This window comes from Podarcis gaigeae (assembly GCF_964106915.1).
Source record: "Podarcis gaigeae genome assembly, chromosome: 3".
Classification (NCBI taxonomy): domain Eukaryota; kingdom Metazoa; phylum Chordata; class Lepidosauria; order Squamata; family Lacertidae; genus Podarcis; species Podarcis gaigeae.
Genome location: NC_139680.1, coordinates 23,338,555 through 23,355,278, shown reverse-complemented (window position 1 = coordinate 23,355,278; position 16,724 = coordinate 23,338,555). Strand labels below are relative to the sequence as shown.

General features: G+C 41.4%; 1 protein-coding gene across 4 annotated transcripts in view; it reads right to left on the bottom strand.

The window, feature by feature from the left end:
• The window catches only part of CSMD1 (CUB and Sushi multiple domains 1), a 949,787-nt gene that overhangs the window by 124,512 nt on the left and 808,551 nt on the right, over positions 1–16,724 (bottom strand). For all 4 annotated transcript variants that reach the window (XM_083729648.1, XM_083729649.1, XM_083729651.1 and 1 more), the window contains 4 exons: positions 14,042–14,158; positions 8,577–8,690; positions 5,069–5,164; positions 422–625 (listed from right to left, as the gene is read on the bottom strand). In XM_083729648.1, the coding sequence (XP_083585774.1) occupies positions 422–625; positions 5,069–5,164; positions 8,577–8,690; positions 14,042–14,158 (531 nt within the window). The remainder of the gene's footprint in view (positions 1–421; positions 626–5,068; positions 5,165–8,576; positions 8,691–14,041; positions 14,159–16,724) is intronic.

Genomic DNA, 16,724 nt, shown 5'->3' with positions numbered 1-16,724 from the left:
AAAATATGACATTGTAACAGCAGACTTCTAATTGTATCAGTTATAAATCTGCTATAAAGGATGTTTCATGGGGGGGGGGAATCAATTAATTAACAGAAGGGTGATTTCTAGACATTGACATTATGCTCCATATTATACTTATGATTTTAGAGGCAGTCACACTGATAATAAATATTCAGCAAAACATGCATCAACCTTGTTAATCTAATAGGTTATTATGTGAAACACTATACTGCCTACCAACCAGCTGGTACTCAATTACTTTTGAAATGACAAATTGCTCTTTTAAATTGGACACGACCAGTATTAATCAATGGAGAGAGAATTTAAGTGTTAAATACTACTTGATGAAACAAGTAGTGTTCTTGAATTCTGATTTAGAAACGGATGACCTAAAATCCTAAATATAATAATGCCTTACCCACACAGCTTGGCACTGTGTCGTTCCACTGAGCTAAAGCATTGGGCACAGACTGGCAGCGGATGGCTTTGGAGCCTTGCAGAAGATAGCCAGGACTACATTCAAAGCGAACCACGGAGCCGGCTGAGAATTCAGAGCCAATCCTCCTACCGTATCTCGGCTCTGGAACGGAGCTGCATTGTGTATCACTGGTTCGTGGAACAGCTGCACGGACAGGAGGAAAGAAGTGTAGTCTGAGAAACATCACCTAGAAACTGCAGAGAATTTAGTTTGCACTAACAGAGGCTTCCTTAAAGAAACTGAAAGATTATTTGTTGGCTAAAAGCATCATTATACCGATCAGGCTGAATTCCTTGAGTTACTTTTGTTCCACAACAGTCACACCAAAATTCAGTCAAGCCACTCTTTAATTTTGACAACTAAACTTTAAATAGATGAGTACGACAGACCAAGTCCACAAGAAACATGCCTTTTGGGTGGAATGTAGTTTGACTGATTTGATTTAGACTACTTTGGTGAAGAAATATTCTTCATTTCAGCTAAAAGCAGCTGGGGGGAAAATAAACCGCTGGATAAGCAAATCGGTATTGAACTTCAGCTTTTATATGGCTGCATTCTATGTACAACACCATTTGCTGCTAAGTGACAAAGTATGGGTTTTTGGACTCCACACACTTCACAACTGGGCTCAGTCTACATGACTGCATTGATGGCATGCTTATGCTTCCACCACAGGCCCTGGCAATATGGATGACCTTCATTGCCTAGAGTGGCTACATCCCAGCTCCTCACTATTCGGTAGCAAAAATACAGAGTAATAGGCCTTCTCCCATTCAGTTGCTTTTTAGCAGTAGAAGCCCTGTAGAAGTCCCACACAAGTCCAAACTGGATGTACTGACGCGCAACGTAAATTAATAATGCAGAATCTTCTTCAGTAAAAGAATAAAAGCTTCACTGAGTTAAAATTAAACTTGTTTGCAAATAACAGCATAATGAACAGAAGATTAAACTAGCTTCAGAGCATACAGAGTTTCCATTGAGAACAGGCTTCACAGATCACAGGCTCCACCTCACGCAGACACACTACAGATACTGAGTCACAGACACTGAGTGAGACACCTAGTCTGCCTGCAAGCAGATACAATGAGTCATCCTCAAGATAAGTCACAGTGACTCAGCATGCTAAATGATTCCACAGCTTTTCAGCATTTCACAACATTTCTAGACTCCTTTACTGCTTCCTTTACTGCTTCTGCTCTCAAATACCTTTGTCACATGACATGTATCCCTTATTTTTCTTAATATCTGTCCATCAACATAGCAAATGGAGGCGATACTAAAGCTCATTCTCTTGGTCAAGTGTTGCCTATGCCCATTACGGCATAGGATAACATGTGGAATATCTAGGAAGTACTAGCAATACCACAAAGCTCCAACCCTTGTGTTTCCATGTATATTTTAAAGAAGAAGCAATGATTATCATACTGCTTCTTAAAAAAGCACTGTAAAACATGTGATCCTCCAAATGGTGTTAGATTTCAAATCCCATGAACCCTAGCCATCATACAATGAAAAGAATTGTTGTCCAGCAACTACTGATCACAGATTTGCCTGATTTAAATGGGGAACCCATTGAGACACCTACACAACTTCTTTGAATGATGACAGATACTTTTTTAAAAAATACAAATACTAATACAAAGCAGTTTTAATTGTTTTATTGCTTGTTTGCTGCCCTGGGCTCCTTTGGGGGGGGGGAGGGCAGAATATAAATTTAATAAATACAGTGGTACCTGGGTTTGCAACCACTTTGGATTAAAACCGTTTTAGATTACAACCACGTCAAACCCGGAAGTGCGCGTCCCTTTTTTTTTTAATTACAACACATTTATTTTTGGATTACAACACATTTGGGGGGGGGGAGGCCCCATTGGCGAAAGCATGCCTTGGGTTGCAACCTGCTTTGGTTTACAACCAGATAGATCTGGAACGGATTATGGTTGTAAACCAAGGTATCACTGTACAACAAATGAACAAGCAAACAAACTGCATTTGTGAAAAAGGCCCTGAAACTGTAGAATGTGAGTTCATTCTTGCTAGAGTAAACCATATAGGCTTTGCAAGGGCTAATGTCTTGGGCCAACACTGGATGTTTCAGAGAGCTATAGGAAATAAGCCAGCATGGCATAATTATGGAAATGAGAGCAAATGACTCCCTTTAAAACCCAATTGTACTGAAAATGTGAGGGTAGTTAACATTATAAAATGTCAACACTGTTTTTTGAGGATTTTTTTGTAGAGGTTCCGCTCATTCATGTAACAGCTAATCATCCTGCTTTTTGTGAAGTATGAAATATAAAGAAATGTGAGTCATCTCAAAAAGGAAGGCAGTTTATTGGAGACAAAAAGAAATATGTAGAGAAAATGGCATTAGTTTGTGGGGAGGGGGGGGGGAGGAAGGGCCATCATATCAAAATCCAAAGCTTGAAATCTAATATTTCACTAGCTGTGAACAGAATATACAATCAGGCTAGCTATGGGCACCTCTCCCTCCTAATCCTCAGTCTAATTCTAAACCATAATGTTGACAAGTTAGTCTTCTTAGATGCTATCAGAGAGAAATTGCATTTTCTGTAGTAATTATTATTCATCTTTTAGTGCTATGAAACAAAATAGAAATCAGCCTAGTGGAAAAGCAAACATGTAATAGGGTCAATCTGGAATACTGGGTGATAAATAAAATGATTGACTTTGCAGGCCAGATTAGAGTGTTCATTCAGGAATGGGGATGCTGCTCTCAGAGGTATCTTAACATTAGCAGGCAGGCAGCCCTGGGAAATCTGTTCCTATATTTCACAAGAAGATTGAAAATCCCCAAATTGTGGTAGCATATTTATTAAATCTAATTAAATGCCACAAGCCGCATGGCCCTGGCTAAAGCTTTAGCAGCTAGGGATCCTAATGCATTCATCTTCCAAAAATGGAAACTTGACTAGCTGCAAGGTTCTCCAGAGATAAATAAAGCAGGCTTACTTACTTGATTCATTCCGAGATGCTGAGAATAGCATTTCCTATTCTCAAATGCCACTAGACAGAGTAATCCTATATCCTAATGCCAGTGATGAATAAACATAAACACTACCCCTCCCTCCCCAAACTAGCAAACAATACAACACTGCTGAACAATTTGTTACATGATAATGAAATGCTACCCACCCCCAATCTTTGAATCTGGAACTATATTTTTATAAGTAGCAGAAGACAAAAAAACACATAGGGTCAAATCCAATGACTTCCCCTCCTACAGTGACCCCTTTCAATAGCACAACTCTAGTGGAGGTGCCTTCATTTATACAGAAAAACATTGGATGCTGTCCAAAGTATTCGAAATCATGATTGCTACAATCCCATACACCTTATTTGGGGGCAGGTCTTGTAGGATGGAATTCAGTTACTTCTTCTGATCACAGAAGGAATTTGTGATTCAGTGATTGACTTCACTAATGGAAGAGGAAGGAAGGAGATTTGGGCCAATTCCCCCAGTTCCTGTAGCCTCCAATGCCCATGAAAATTGGCTTCAAGAGTTCAAGCTAAGAGGAATCACACAATGGCAGCAGATGTGATCTTAACACCCCACACCCACTAGTTTGACAGGTAGAAGGTGGGGATCGTCACCAGAATGTAATGATGACGGTGGCAGCTAGCAGGTGGTGAAGTTAGCCTTGCAGGGTTGGACAGAGAGACATCAATGTCCACCACCACCACTGTCCAAAGAGGTTTTGGGTTGTTCTGTAAATCACTGGCATATGAATGCTGCACATGAGGAGTTCAGCACATGGGTTAAGACACCAGGTTGCATGGTACTGCATACCCTATAGGTGCCTAATCTAATCTCTGAACACAATCATGACGACAAATAACACACCTTGTGAATGAAAAGAAAATTGCTAAGATTGCAAAACACGCCATGAATCAATTACAAAGGCACTTAAAAACACACTGCACTTCCCATGACTATTTCAGACAAATATATATATATTTGGTGCTACTGAGACCATACATATGTCATGACCCCATGTGGAGGTGCTGTAGAGGGGCTGAGGAGGAATGGAAAGGGATCCTGAGCAAGATGGGGAAAATGGAATGAAGACTCCAAATAGTGTCTGATGCTGCAAAGGAGTACAGATGGCCTGGAGGATGGATATCTGGATACTAGGGAGAGGTGAAGCAGGTTGTCAAAAGAATGCCCCTTCCATACAACACTGGACACTCGTAACCTCCTGCTTCCAGAGCCTGCTCCTGCCAGTGAGGAGCCTTCCCTTCTGGAGAGTAAGTGATGCTGAGACAACCTTGACTGCATCTCCATGGACACACAGACATCAGCACAGACAAACCTCCCAGAGCCAGCCCACTTGAAGGAATCCCCCTTTGCTTGCCTAGTCTCACTGGACTTAGCCATGCATTCTGCCTCCTACGTACCTGCTGAACCTTGTAACCTGTATTTTACCGTGTGTACCAATCGGATTTAAGCATGAAAGCCTTGGGCAGCACTAGAACTGGGAGTTTGAGTTCTTCCTCTGGCAGTGAGGGCCAAGGCAACGTAGTCCACAAAATACAAAAAGGTAAAAAAGAAAAAAAGACCAATACCTTGATAGACAAAATGGAAGCCCCTGGCAGATGCTCCACTCTTGGCACTAAACCTCAAGAGAATCTGATTGGATGTGGCTAAGGGCAAAGTCTCTCCTACAAATTAAAATGAACAGAGAGAAATCATGAACAAAATAACTAGAGAACAGAAGCCTATGTTCTATACACACTGGCATGAAACATTTACATTTGAGATGGGTTGTTTTTATGTACTGTTTTATTGGTAGACGTAATACAATAAAATAACTCGCTTTTGCTGAAACTAAGTACCGTTTTTCATAAATAAACTGCAGCATGTTCAAAAACACCTTTTTAAAATTACATTTCTAAACAGCTTGAAGAAAACATCCACCTGCTTATTTGCACTGTTTCCTTCTTACTTACAATGACTTACCTTGGGCTTAGCCCTGAGTTTTGCAACATAATGTTGGTGATGTGGAATGTTCCTGTTCACTGTTCCAGTTAGTTGCCTATGCCTTCCTCCTCAATATTCTACTCCCTCTCCTGCTTAGGTTTCTGTCCCCCTCCCACTGCCTCCAACAGACAACATTCCATACCCATTGAGTATACTTAGGAAAGTTTGTTTTTCCCCTAAGTATGTTTTATACTGGAAAACCTTGGAATTCCTCCATGCATGTTCATATATATCTCATATGCGAATGTCTCTGTTCTTGGAATGTAAATTCTGGCATTCACTTCTGAACTTCAGAAAAAGAGAGAACAAATACATACATCTAAGGAGCTACCTACTGGATTCCTGACTGAGTGGAATGAGATATGTAACTAATCCAAGAAGCATTGTCCTCACTCCTAACTTATTTTATTTGCTCCGATTACATCATAGTTAAATTCAATCTATATGGTTATCATGTCACTGACTTCGCAGCATAATCTCACATTGATCTACTAAAGAAAAAGAATAACTATAGACAGGAACGGCAGCAATGGCTAGGGGAAACAATGACTCTAAACATGAATTAAAAAATGGGAATATTTCCACAAAGTGTTTTTTAGGAAATATATTTTTTTACGCGAGTGGTACCAAAATATTTTTTAAACACGAGTGGTACCAAAAGCGTTGGCGAGCCTTGATTGCGGCCTCTAGATCCCGCAGACCACAGGAATTTTGGGCTCTGATAAACAAAAGAGGAAGGAAGTACCCACTGGCGATTATCCCTGCGCCCACATGGGAACAATTCTTGAGTAAATATTTCTCCTTGGCAGAGGAATCCAACTCACCCACGGAATTCCGAGCTGACCATCTACCTTTGTGGCCCTCTAACGACCCAGACCTGATAATGGACTTGATACTAGATCTGAAAACGGGCAAAGCCCCTGGGCAGGATCTAGTCCCTGCTGAGGCTATTGTTGCGCAACCGAGGTGGTGGGCTGAAATTCTGGCCAAAGTCTTTGATGCAATTAATTCTACTTGGCTTATCCCTAGGTCATGGAAGGAGGCCGTGATCGTACCAGTCCATAAAAAGGGTCCCCCTGCTGACCCAGAGAACTATCGGAACATCAGCCTTTTGTCTATCATCGGGAAAATCTATGCAAAAATTTTGCTGTCTAAGCTGTCCCATTGGGCATACAACTCAAATTTGATTGGCCATGAGCAAGCGGGCTTTAGGAACAATTATTCGACCACTGACCATATGGTAATTATGTATCATCTTGCCAGAAAATATTCTGCCTCGAGTCGGGGGCGCCTATGTGTCGCTTTCATAGACCTAAAGGCCGCCTTCAACAGTATCCCAAGAAACTGTCTATGGAAGAAATTAGAGAGATGGGGCATAGGTAGAAGGCTGTTATGGCTTATAACCCAACTACACCACGGGTCGTCGGCTAGAGTGAGACTCACACCGGCGGGAAACCTATCCAACGAGGTCCCAATAAACAGAGGAGTGCGCCAAGGCTGCATTTTGGCCCCACTCCTCTTGTTTATTAGCGACATGAAGCTCTCCCTGAGTGAGTCTCAAGCCAACATTCATGCCCCCCGCCTAGCTGATTTTCGCTGCCCTCTGCTCTTATATGCCGACGATGCAGCGATCCTTTCCTACTCTAGAGTCGGTTTATGCAGAGCTCTAAAGATTTTTGCGGCTTATTGCAAACTCAACCATCTGACAATTAATCATGGGAAATCTAAAGTACTGGTCTTTACCAGGTCTCGGAAAACTTACAGCTGGAAGTTAGATGGAGTCCAGTTAGAACAGGTTTTCAAATTTAAATACCTGGGAGTCTTTTTTTACTACAACCTATCCTGGAAGCCACAGATACAGTATTTACTAAACAAAGGGAAAACAATACTTTATACTCTACTCCAATTTTTTGCGGTCGACGGAGCCTCCCACATCCCTTCTGCATTGAAGGTGTACCACGCAAAAGTGGTTTCCACCCTCTGTTATGCTGCCCCGCTCTGGGCCCCAGGGTCCAATTTAACATCGCTGGGGACATTGCAGAATCAGTTTCTCTGTCGCCTCCTGAAACTCCCCATGTGTGTGAGCAACGCAGCCATACGTCTGGAGTTAAGGATTGCATCATTGGAGACTGTCATCTGGAAGCGAGTCTTTGGCTATTGGCTGTCCAGCTGGCATAGGCTTCCCGACCATTACCTCTTTCAGTGCCTCTGGCGGGATGACTTTGTTAATCCGTGGGTAGGAAAAATCCATGCCAAACTTCTGAGCATCGGAATTTCCCCAGCGGACTCCTTAAAGATGAACCTACGCTCAGCCAAAAGCCTTATCGAGCAAAGATTAGCAGACATTGAAAATCAACACAACCTCTCCAGGGGTGGGGGTGTCTGCTCCCCCAGGTATCACGGAATAACCCCACCACTTGGCCTTCCATCATACATGTCATCTCTTTCATTTGTACCACACCGACTTGCATTTATTCGTGCAAGGTTCAATGTTTTTCCATCGAACCTGCTGAGCCACAGATTTTCCAAGGGTTTGGTGTCTCCGCTATGCTAGTGTGACGGGAAAACAGTTGAATCTCTTCCACATATAATGTTCAACTGTCCCCTACATAGCATAGCCAGGACTAAATTCCTGGGTCCTGCTTTACTGCGCTTGGTTGGCAGGCCTGTTGAGTCACATGCCGCACTGCTTTTGCAGGATACAGATCCTTCTGTAACTCTGCAGGTGGCAAGATTCCTGAATGCGGTTATCTCACACACAAAAACCACCAAAAAACAACAACAACATCAAAAACTAATCGGACAGTTATGATGAGAGTGCATGACGGATCTCGTCTCCAGTTTTCCTTTTTCTGTGAACCGTCCCTTGGATTTTTCCGGGCCCCAAGCTGTTATTTGTCACTTCTCATTGACCCACCCTTGCATCGTGGTGTTCACCTTTTGTTGTTAGATATATTGGTCTTTATGCTTCTGTGCTTTTATGTTCGTACATATTTTATGGGCTAATAGCCGTATAAATAAAGAATGAATGAATGAATTTGAAAAAATGGGAATATTTCCACAAAGTGTTTTTTAGGAAATATTTTTTTTTACCTGAGTGAGATCCAGAAAGTGAACTCAGAAGTCTAGCCTGTGGATATTCTCCATCAAATAATTCCACTACATCGTTTAGAGCTGTTTGAAAATAGGCAAATTGTCCAAACACAACTGGAAAAAAAATATAATAAAAGAAATGAAGTGCATATTAAATGTAAAACATGACAAATTAGTTTAAGTTTCTTGAGTTCTTTGGGGATAAAAGGAAAATTGTTGTTGTTGTTTTCTAAAGCAACTTGTTGTTTGTACATTATTGATTCTCATTGTGAGTGCCAATAATTCAACAATCTTCCATGCACTGACATTTGGAAAGTATTGTCAGTGCGGGAATATTCTAAAAAAAAAAAATTGGTGCACAGACATATCCTGACATAATGATTACATTGTGGAAAGCCTGGTTGTTGGGATAATGAAAATCTCCATAAAACTAGAATAAAATCTATGAATATGAAAATATAAATGCAAAGAAGATAAATTTTGTGTGGCATCCACTTATTCAGTTGGAAGCCAGCAGAATAATTCTGGGAAGGTACAAAAAGAGTTGCAGGAATTTGCCTGAAGACCAGCTCTGGTATCAGACTTGCCTGCACTGTGCCTGGAGTTGTGGTTTGACTTTAATTTGAAAGAAAGGGTGAGGTGGCAGAGGGCTTCATTTTAATATGCCCAAGGCTGGGGAGAGGTAATGACATAGAGTATATGTAAAAGAGTCTCCCAAGGCAAGGGTCAGACCTTCATTCCAGCCAGTGGATCCAAGCATACAAGGTCTCTGCAGATCTGATTGCTGCAATGACAACGCTTCTCCTGTCAGAAAAAATACATGTCTGGGGAGTACAGCATAGGCATTGCTGCCTTCTAGGCAACAAGACTGAATGCCTGGGTTGTGCTTTCTGGGAAAGGCAAGTTGCCATTCAAGATTTTCACCATCTCTGAATGAGGGGATGGGGGGGGGGGGAGAGAAGTATATCTGATATGTCAAATGTATTACTTTCCTTCTGTTCACAGTAGTTGCACACCTATACGGATGTTTCCAAAATCTAGTACACCTGGAATCTGAACAGCCCATGCTAGGTACCATCCCAGAACAGCCCATGCTAGGTCCTTTCCTTGCATACTCCAAACTGAGTTGGTTCAAAGAGGGCATTCACACCAGAACCTTGACAGAACAGAATGGATCCCTTCTGTTTTCCCAACAAAACAATGTAGAGAGGAATAACCTGCTTCGGCTCATTACTATACACCAAGCAGATGCAAAAGATCCACATGCCCAAAGACTGGTGTTTATGTAGACTTAATGATAGTAAAGGTAAAGGGACCCCTGGCCATTAAGTCCAGTCGTGGATGACCCTGGGGTTGCGGGGCTCATCTCACTTTATTGGCCGAGGGAGCCAGCATACAACTTCCGGGTCATGTGGCCAGCATGACTAAGCCGCTTCTGGCAAACCAGAGCAGTGCACGGAAATGCCGTTTACCTTCCCACTGGACCTATTTATCTACTTGCACTTTGATGTGCTTTTGAACTGCTAGGTTGGCAGGGGCAGGGACCAAGCAATGGGAGCTTACCCCGTTGCGGGGATTCGAACCGCCGAACTTCTGATCAGCAAGTCCTAGGCTCTGTGGTTTAACCCACAGCACCACCCACGTTGTTATGTTAATCAAAACACCAAGTAGCCTTCATGTGCGTCCGACAGCAAAAGCCATAGGCGAAATTGAACTCATTCTACTCTGTGTCATGGTTTTCCTTTGCTATAAACTAGGTTTCAAAATACAGTGGTACCTTGGAAGTTGAACGGAATCCATTCCAGAAGTCCGATTGAGTTCCAAAATGTTCAAAAACCAAATCAGGGCTTCCGATTGGCTGCAGGAAACTCCTGCAGCCAATCAGAAGCTGCAGAAGCCCTGTTGGATGTTCGGGTTCCAAAGAACGTTCGCAAACTGGAATACTCATTTCCGGGTTTGCAGCGTTAGGGAGCCAAAATGTTTGACTCGCAAGGCATTTGGGATCCAAGGTGCAACTGTATTGGCATTGCTTTTTCTATTACTATAAATGTTCATACTGTTTCTTTGTAACATAATGATAAAAATATCCATTTCCTTTGAGAAATAATAAATACTAAATCTTCATTTAGTAGAAATATTTACTTCTGACGGTTATCTCCTTATTAACTATTAAAATATTAGTCCAGCCATAGGTTTTCTCAGCAAATTTAATGAGATTTAAAAATATTATGTATGGGGAAATGTCAGAGAATTCATCAGCAGTACTATGACGCAAAGAAATTACATGTCTATTTGACCACAAGGTGAGTGGGGGAAAGCACTTTGTAACTCATACTTTAATGTCGTAAATATGTCTCCTGTATTAAACTCAAATAGGCTTTTATTGTAATTGCCATCTCAGGACACTAATAATTCTGAATGCTCAGTGATTTCTTATTTAAATGCTCCAATGCACCAGTCTTTTATCCATCTCTCGTTTATACCCTCTAGAGATGGCAGGAAGGAAAAACACAGTAACCAAGTGTAGTGTTATCTGTTGGGAACTATAATGTTGTAGACACATTATCTCATACTTTATTCTAGGTCTAAAGTCAACAAAAATCCACCCTCAGTCAAACAGTAATGCAATGCTTCCCATGATGCATGAATTAGCTGTGTGAGACAATGAATCACTGAAATGTGTTATCTGATCGAATTTAGTTAATTCCCTCATTGACAAAACTGCATTTACCTACTGTGAAATTGTATCTCCTCGGTATCAAGGGAAAAGAGAATTCCATTTTGGTTTTTTTAAAAATAAGCTTATTTTTAAATTGCAACAAAATCTATTACTTTTTTTGTTAGTTTGGCCACCCACCCCCTTCCACCCCCCCATACATATCTCTAAAGGGGGGATTTTGTTTATGTCAAGCACATACACACACACACTTCAGTTAAAATAAACATTTCTCATGGATATAGAGCTTGTAGGAACAATTTATTAGCTCAATCCAGTGGTGTCAAACTCAAATGAGTTGGATGGGAAATTCCCATCCAGCGTAGACATCTGAGGCAAAGCCAATAATTTTCCACTGAAAAATGTTAGCTCTACTTGAACTCAACACCAAACCATCAATTCCACCATAAATTGGGGAAGCTGAAATACAGTTCTTACAGCTGTGGCAATATGTCTATCCTTAAGCATTTGTAGCTTGAACACAACAGCAAAGAGTGAATTAGTGGATTTCTAGCACAGAAAACAGAATGACGTGTATGAAGAATGGTAGGTTAGCTGTGGGTCATACTGGAACCCTCTAAAGTGACCTGATGAGGCCCACAAATCTTATGTTTGACACCACATGACGCAGAAGTCAAACTAGCCGAGTCTAAAAAAAATCTGCCTAGATTAATGTCCCATCCAAACTTCTATTTGTCCCTCGATTTCAAGTGATTTCAAGTAATGGGTCTAAGCGGGGGGGGGGGGGGGGTTGGGGGGTGCTCTGCTGCTTTCCCTGTGAAAACCCATTGTTTACTACTGGTTTGGAAGAAACATTGGTCTGCTGAAAACCTGATTTATTTATTTTATTTTTAACAGTATTGTTTAACTGTTTTGGTGTTTGCCACCCTGGGCTCCTTTGGGAAGAAGGGTGGCTTAGAAATTTAACAAATAACAGCAACAGCAGCAGCAGCAACAACAACAAGATTTTTAAAAATCCAATTAACTAATGTATCCTTTAATTCTATAGCATGCTATGTTTAAAAAGGGTAAAGGGACCCCTGACCATTAGGTCCAGTCGTGGCTGACTCTGGGGTTGTGGCATTCATCTCACTTTATTGGCCGAGGGAGCCGGCATACAGCTTCCGGGTCATGTGGCCAGCATGACTAAGCCGCTTCTGGCGAACCAGAGCAGCGCACGGAAATGTCGTTTACCTTCCCACCGGAGCAGTACCTATTTATCTACTTGCACTTTGACGTGCTTTCGAACTGCTAGGTTGGCAGGAGCAGGGACCAATCAACGGGAGCTCACCCCATCGCGGGGATTCGAACCGCCAACCTTCTGATCGGCAAGTCCTAGGCTCTGTTGTTTAACCCACAGCGCCACCCACGTCCCAGTTTATTTTAGAAATAGATGCCTTCAATCCCAATCTGGGTCAAATGTATGTCATAGGTTTCTATGGTGTTTCCACAAGTTGTAATCCCAGTCGCAACACTAAGACCACTCCGGGTGCCATGTCTATAGCAAGTGTGTGCTGAATAAAGTCAATCGGACAACCACCTGGGATAAAATTGGCCACAACTTTATTGATTCCAGACATAGGTGGATTTCGGCTCAGACATTGGGTGCATATCTGCCTCAGCCTCCTGCTGGAGGGCTGAGACATTTCAGGGTTGTGCCGGGGATTATTGCCTCTACAAGATGCCTATCTAGTGTGAAGGCCACCTTCAGGCTGCTGCTGGAACCTCTATGGCCATAGGCTCCACCCTTGGGCTTCTGGACAGAGATTTCCAACAAGAGCATTTTAACACGGTGCCCTGAATATGCTGCAGACCACGTAGAGGGGCCTTGGCATGGTTGGCGGACCAGAGTGGGAACTTCTGACTCATAGTCCACCAGCAAGGCTTCACCCACTAGGGGTCCAGTGATTGGGAGATTTGGCAGGCAATCCTGCCCTATGATGCAGCCAGCCGGGGGGGGTGGATGCTAACATACAGCTGACCTGAACAATCTGGCTGCCCAGGGATGGTGCAAGACCACGAGGGGCCACTAACGCCACCCACCCAGAATGGGGGAAATCAGCCATTATACAGACATCACCTCTAATTTGTATTTCATTTTGTGTGTGTTATTTTTGGGGGGGGGGGAGTACATGGATCAGGGTCCAAAAGCAATTCTTGGCATTCAAAGAGCTTGTGTACACCCAGTGCGATTTTTTTGACTTTTTTGTTTTCGGTCACAGGCAAGTCCTCCCCAAATCCCATATTGTAAATGCATCCTGAAAGTTTACTCAAGGTTACTAGATGGTGGTAGTGGGTTACTGTTTGAATGAAAGGAGGCAATACTCCCTTTGGCAGGTAGAACTGGAAACTCAAATCTTTGGATTATACCATATGTTTTAATAAAAGAAACCCTACTATGTTGTTGCTGTTGTCTCTGATACTGTGTATGAGCAAAAATGAATGAATTCTTATTCCCATATAAAAACTTATGTACTCAGTTATAGTTCATTATATGTTCTGATTATTGGTATCTTCTGTGGTTAACTCTGCTCTGTTGATTGCCCTGGAGACTGTAGAGCCTTAAAACTATTCTTGCAAAATAGAATAAAAATAACAATCTTGATAAATATTCAGGAGCTACATACAATGTTAGCTGTGTTCATTCATGAGAAACAAAATACTTTTGGTTTAGCTCAGCAACTTGTACACCGAGAACAAAATCAGAATGAAAGAATTAGTGACTGCTATACGTCAGAATAAAACTTACCAAATTCCTTAGGCACAGTAATTGAATATTGACAAGTCTGCCCAACGGTGTAGTTTTGAGGGTAATTTGGTGATAGAACTACTCCATCTGAGCCAATATACTGACCCCCACAGGGAGCTGGAAAAAAGAAAATGTGTAAACATTAAACCGAGGGAAAGTGCTATTGAACTGCAATCAGATTAGAACTCATCACATTTAATGTGCTGGCAATGCATGTTTGCTCAGAAGTCAAGTCCCACTGTGTTCAGTGAAGCTTACTCTCTGGAAGGTGTTTAGGATTTCAGCCAGTTGAAGTCCACAGTTATAGCCACATGTGAGTGGGTCTTCTTCATGGTGGCCAAACAGATGTCTGTGGGAAACCCACAAGCAAGGTTCAAGCATGAGAACACTCTTCCCTCCTGTGATTTCCAGGCATTCAAAAGCATTACTGCCTCTGAATGTGGAAGCAAAGCACACCCATCATGGCTAGTAGCCTTCAGTAGCCTTATCCTGTTAGAACCACCTCCCTTTGGAGATTAGGAAGGCACTGATGCTTGTGTGGCATCAAGAAAGACATACCTGTTCACTCAGGTGTTTTTAGCCACTAGTACAAGTTCTTTAGCATCTTCAGTTTGGTTTTTTAAAAGACAATGTTTTAGTTGCATGTCTCCTTAGAATGTTTTATTATTCTGTTTCTTTTGTGTGTGTGTGTGTGTGTTTTTCCTGTGAAGTGCTCTGGTATTCTCTGACTGAAAAATGGTTTCAAAATTATTTTTAAAAATAAATAAAAATTTGCTAAGAGGTAAGTTGTATGGAATGTACTCAATGCATTCTGCAAAGATAGAAACACAAATCTGCATTTGAGAAAGAGAGGGAGAGAAAAGTCATACACTATAATTCTCATGGTAAAGGTAAAGGTACCCCTGACCAAATTCTCATGGTACTCTTCAACAACATCTCCACTGACAATATAAAGCTTATAACCAAACTTCTATCTAGGTCCTTTCCTATCCTGCTCTCTGCTCAATTAATATGTGATAGAAAGATATATAGGATAATTTAAATTGCAAAACAGAGAGATTAAAATCCATGATGGATCATGTGCTCTGTGGGTTTTGCTGACATCCATCCACATGATTATGTATCCTGGGATTTGTGACTATAAAAAACAACACTTTTTCCACATTGGGTAAAAAATGCTTGGAGTTCCAATACTTCAACATATCTATCACCTGTTACCTACCAACACTGACCATTTCAGAACGGCCAAACAGAACAAAAATGTTTCTGCCAGGGATGAAGACTAAGGGATTGTGCTGAAGGTTTTGCAGTAGAGGGATTTTTCAGAGGGATTTGAAGTGAGAGAAGCAGCAAAGGGAAGAAGCAAGGGAGAAAGGACAAGCAAGGAGCCTTTAGGTGGCTTGGGAAACCGAGTAAGTGTCGCAGGGAGGAACATACCAGGCAACGAGAGCAGAAAACTTTAAATTAGAACATACAGTACAATTGAATAAGTTACTCCAAGTACTGAAGCCTCCAATGAAACCTGGGGACATAGACTGGTGCAAAAATGCTTTATACTTTTCATTCAAACAGTGGCATATCACTAAGTCGAGTTAAGAGAGAAGAGTTCCTTTATAGTTCATCCAACTCCAAATATTCCTGAGGAAACTGACATGGAGAGATCACTGGCAGAGAAGGCTTAAGCTGTTTTCAGAATGCCTTAAAACACGTTTTGTTTTCTTAATGTATATGACGGTTATGTCTAGTGCCCTGGACTCCTTTAGGAGAGAATGTAAATTGAAATAATCATAATCATCTTGTGTAATACTAGCTAGAAGAAAGTAGCAGCGACAGGAGGAAAAGGCAAGGAATCAACTGATTGGTTTCACAATGGATGTATGCAACGAATGAGGTCCCATGAAGCTGTTTTGGGACTGGTGTTATTAAAGTTATTTATAATTGATTTAATAAATCAGGAATGAATACTGAAGAAGCCAACATGGCAGAGGATACCAAGCAGACTGTGGACTTCTCGAAAAGTACATTTCAAAAGCATGGGCGTCTGGGCAACAGAATGGCAGATTAGATTCAATGTATATGTCTACTTTAAATGCAAAGTGATGCACTTGAAATAGGCATATGCACATTGATGGGGTCTAAATTGGCTGTCACTACTCAAGGAAGAGATCTCGAGGTCACAGGGGAAAGCTTATTGAAAACATCAGCTCACTTTGCTGTGACAGTGAAAAGGAAAATTTGATGTTAGGATTATTATGAAAGAAACAAAAAATTTGATGGCAAGTATTACAGTGCTATTATATAAATGTATGGTGGACTCAGGTTAAGAATATGGTCTGTAGTTATGGTCACTCCATCTCAAAAAAGATACTGTATTGCTTTATTGTATTTCTGGGAAACCTATGGAACAGGGCAATCAAATGATCAGCAGGTTAGAGAATTTTCTCTGCAGAGAAAACCTTAAAAGATCCAAGCTTTTTTCACTTTAGAAAAAAGAAGATGGCCAGGAGAAACACAGGAGATAATACTCTTTCCCAGGATGCAGACACCCAGTGAAGCTGATTGACAGTAGGTTCAGAGCAAACAAAGTAATGTGTTTCTTCATATAATTCCTAATTAATTTACGGAATAAATTACCCCACAATGTAGTGATGATCACTAGTTTAGATGGCTTTTTCTTTTTCAA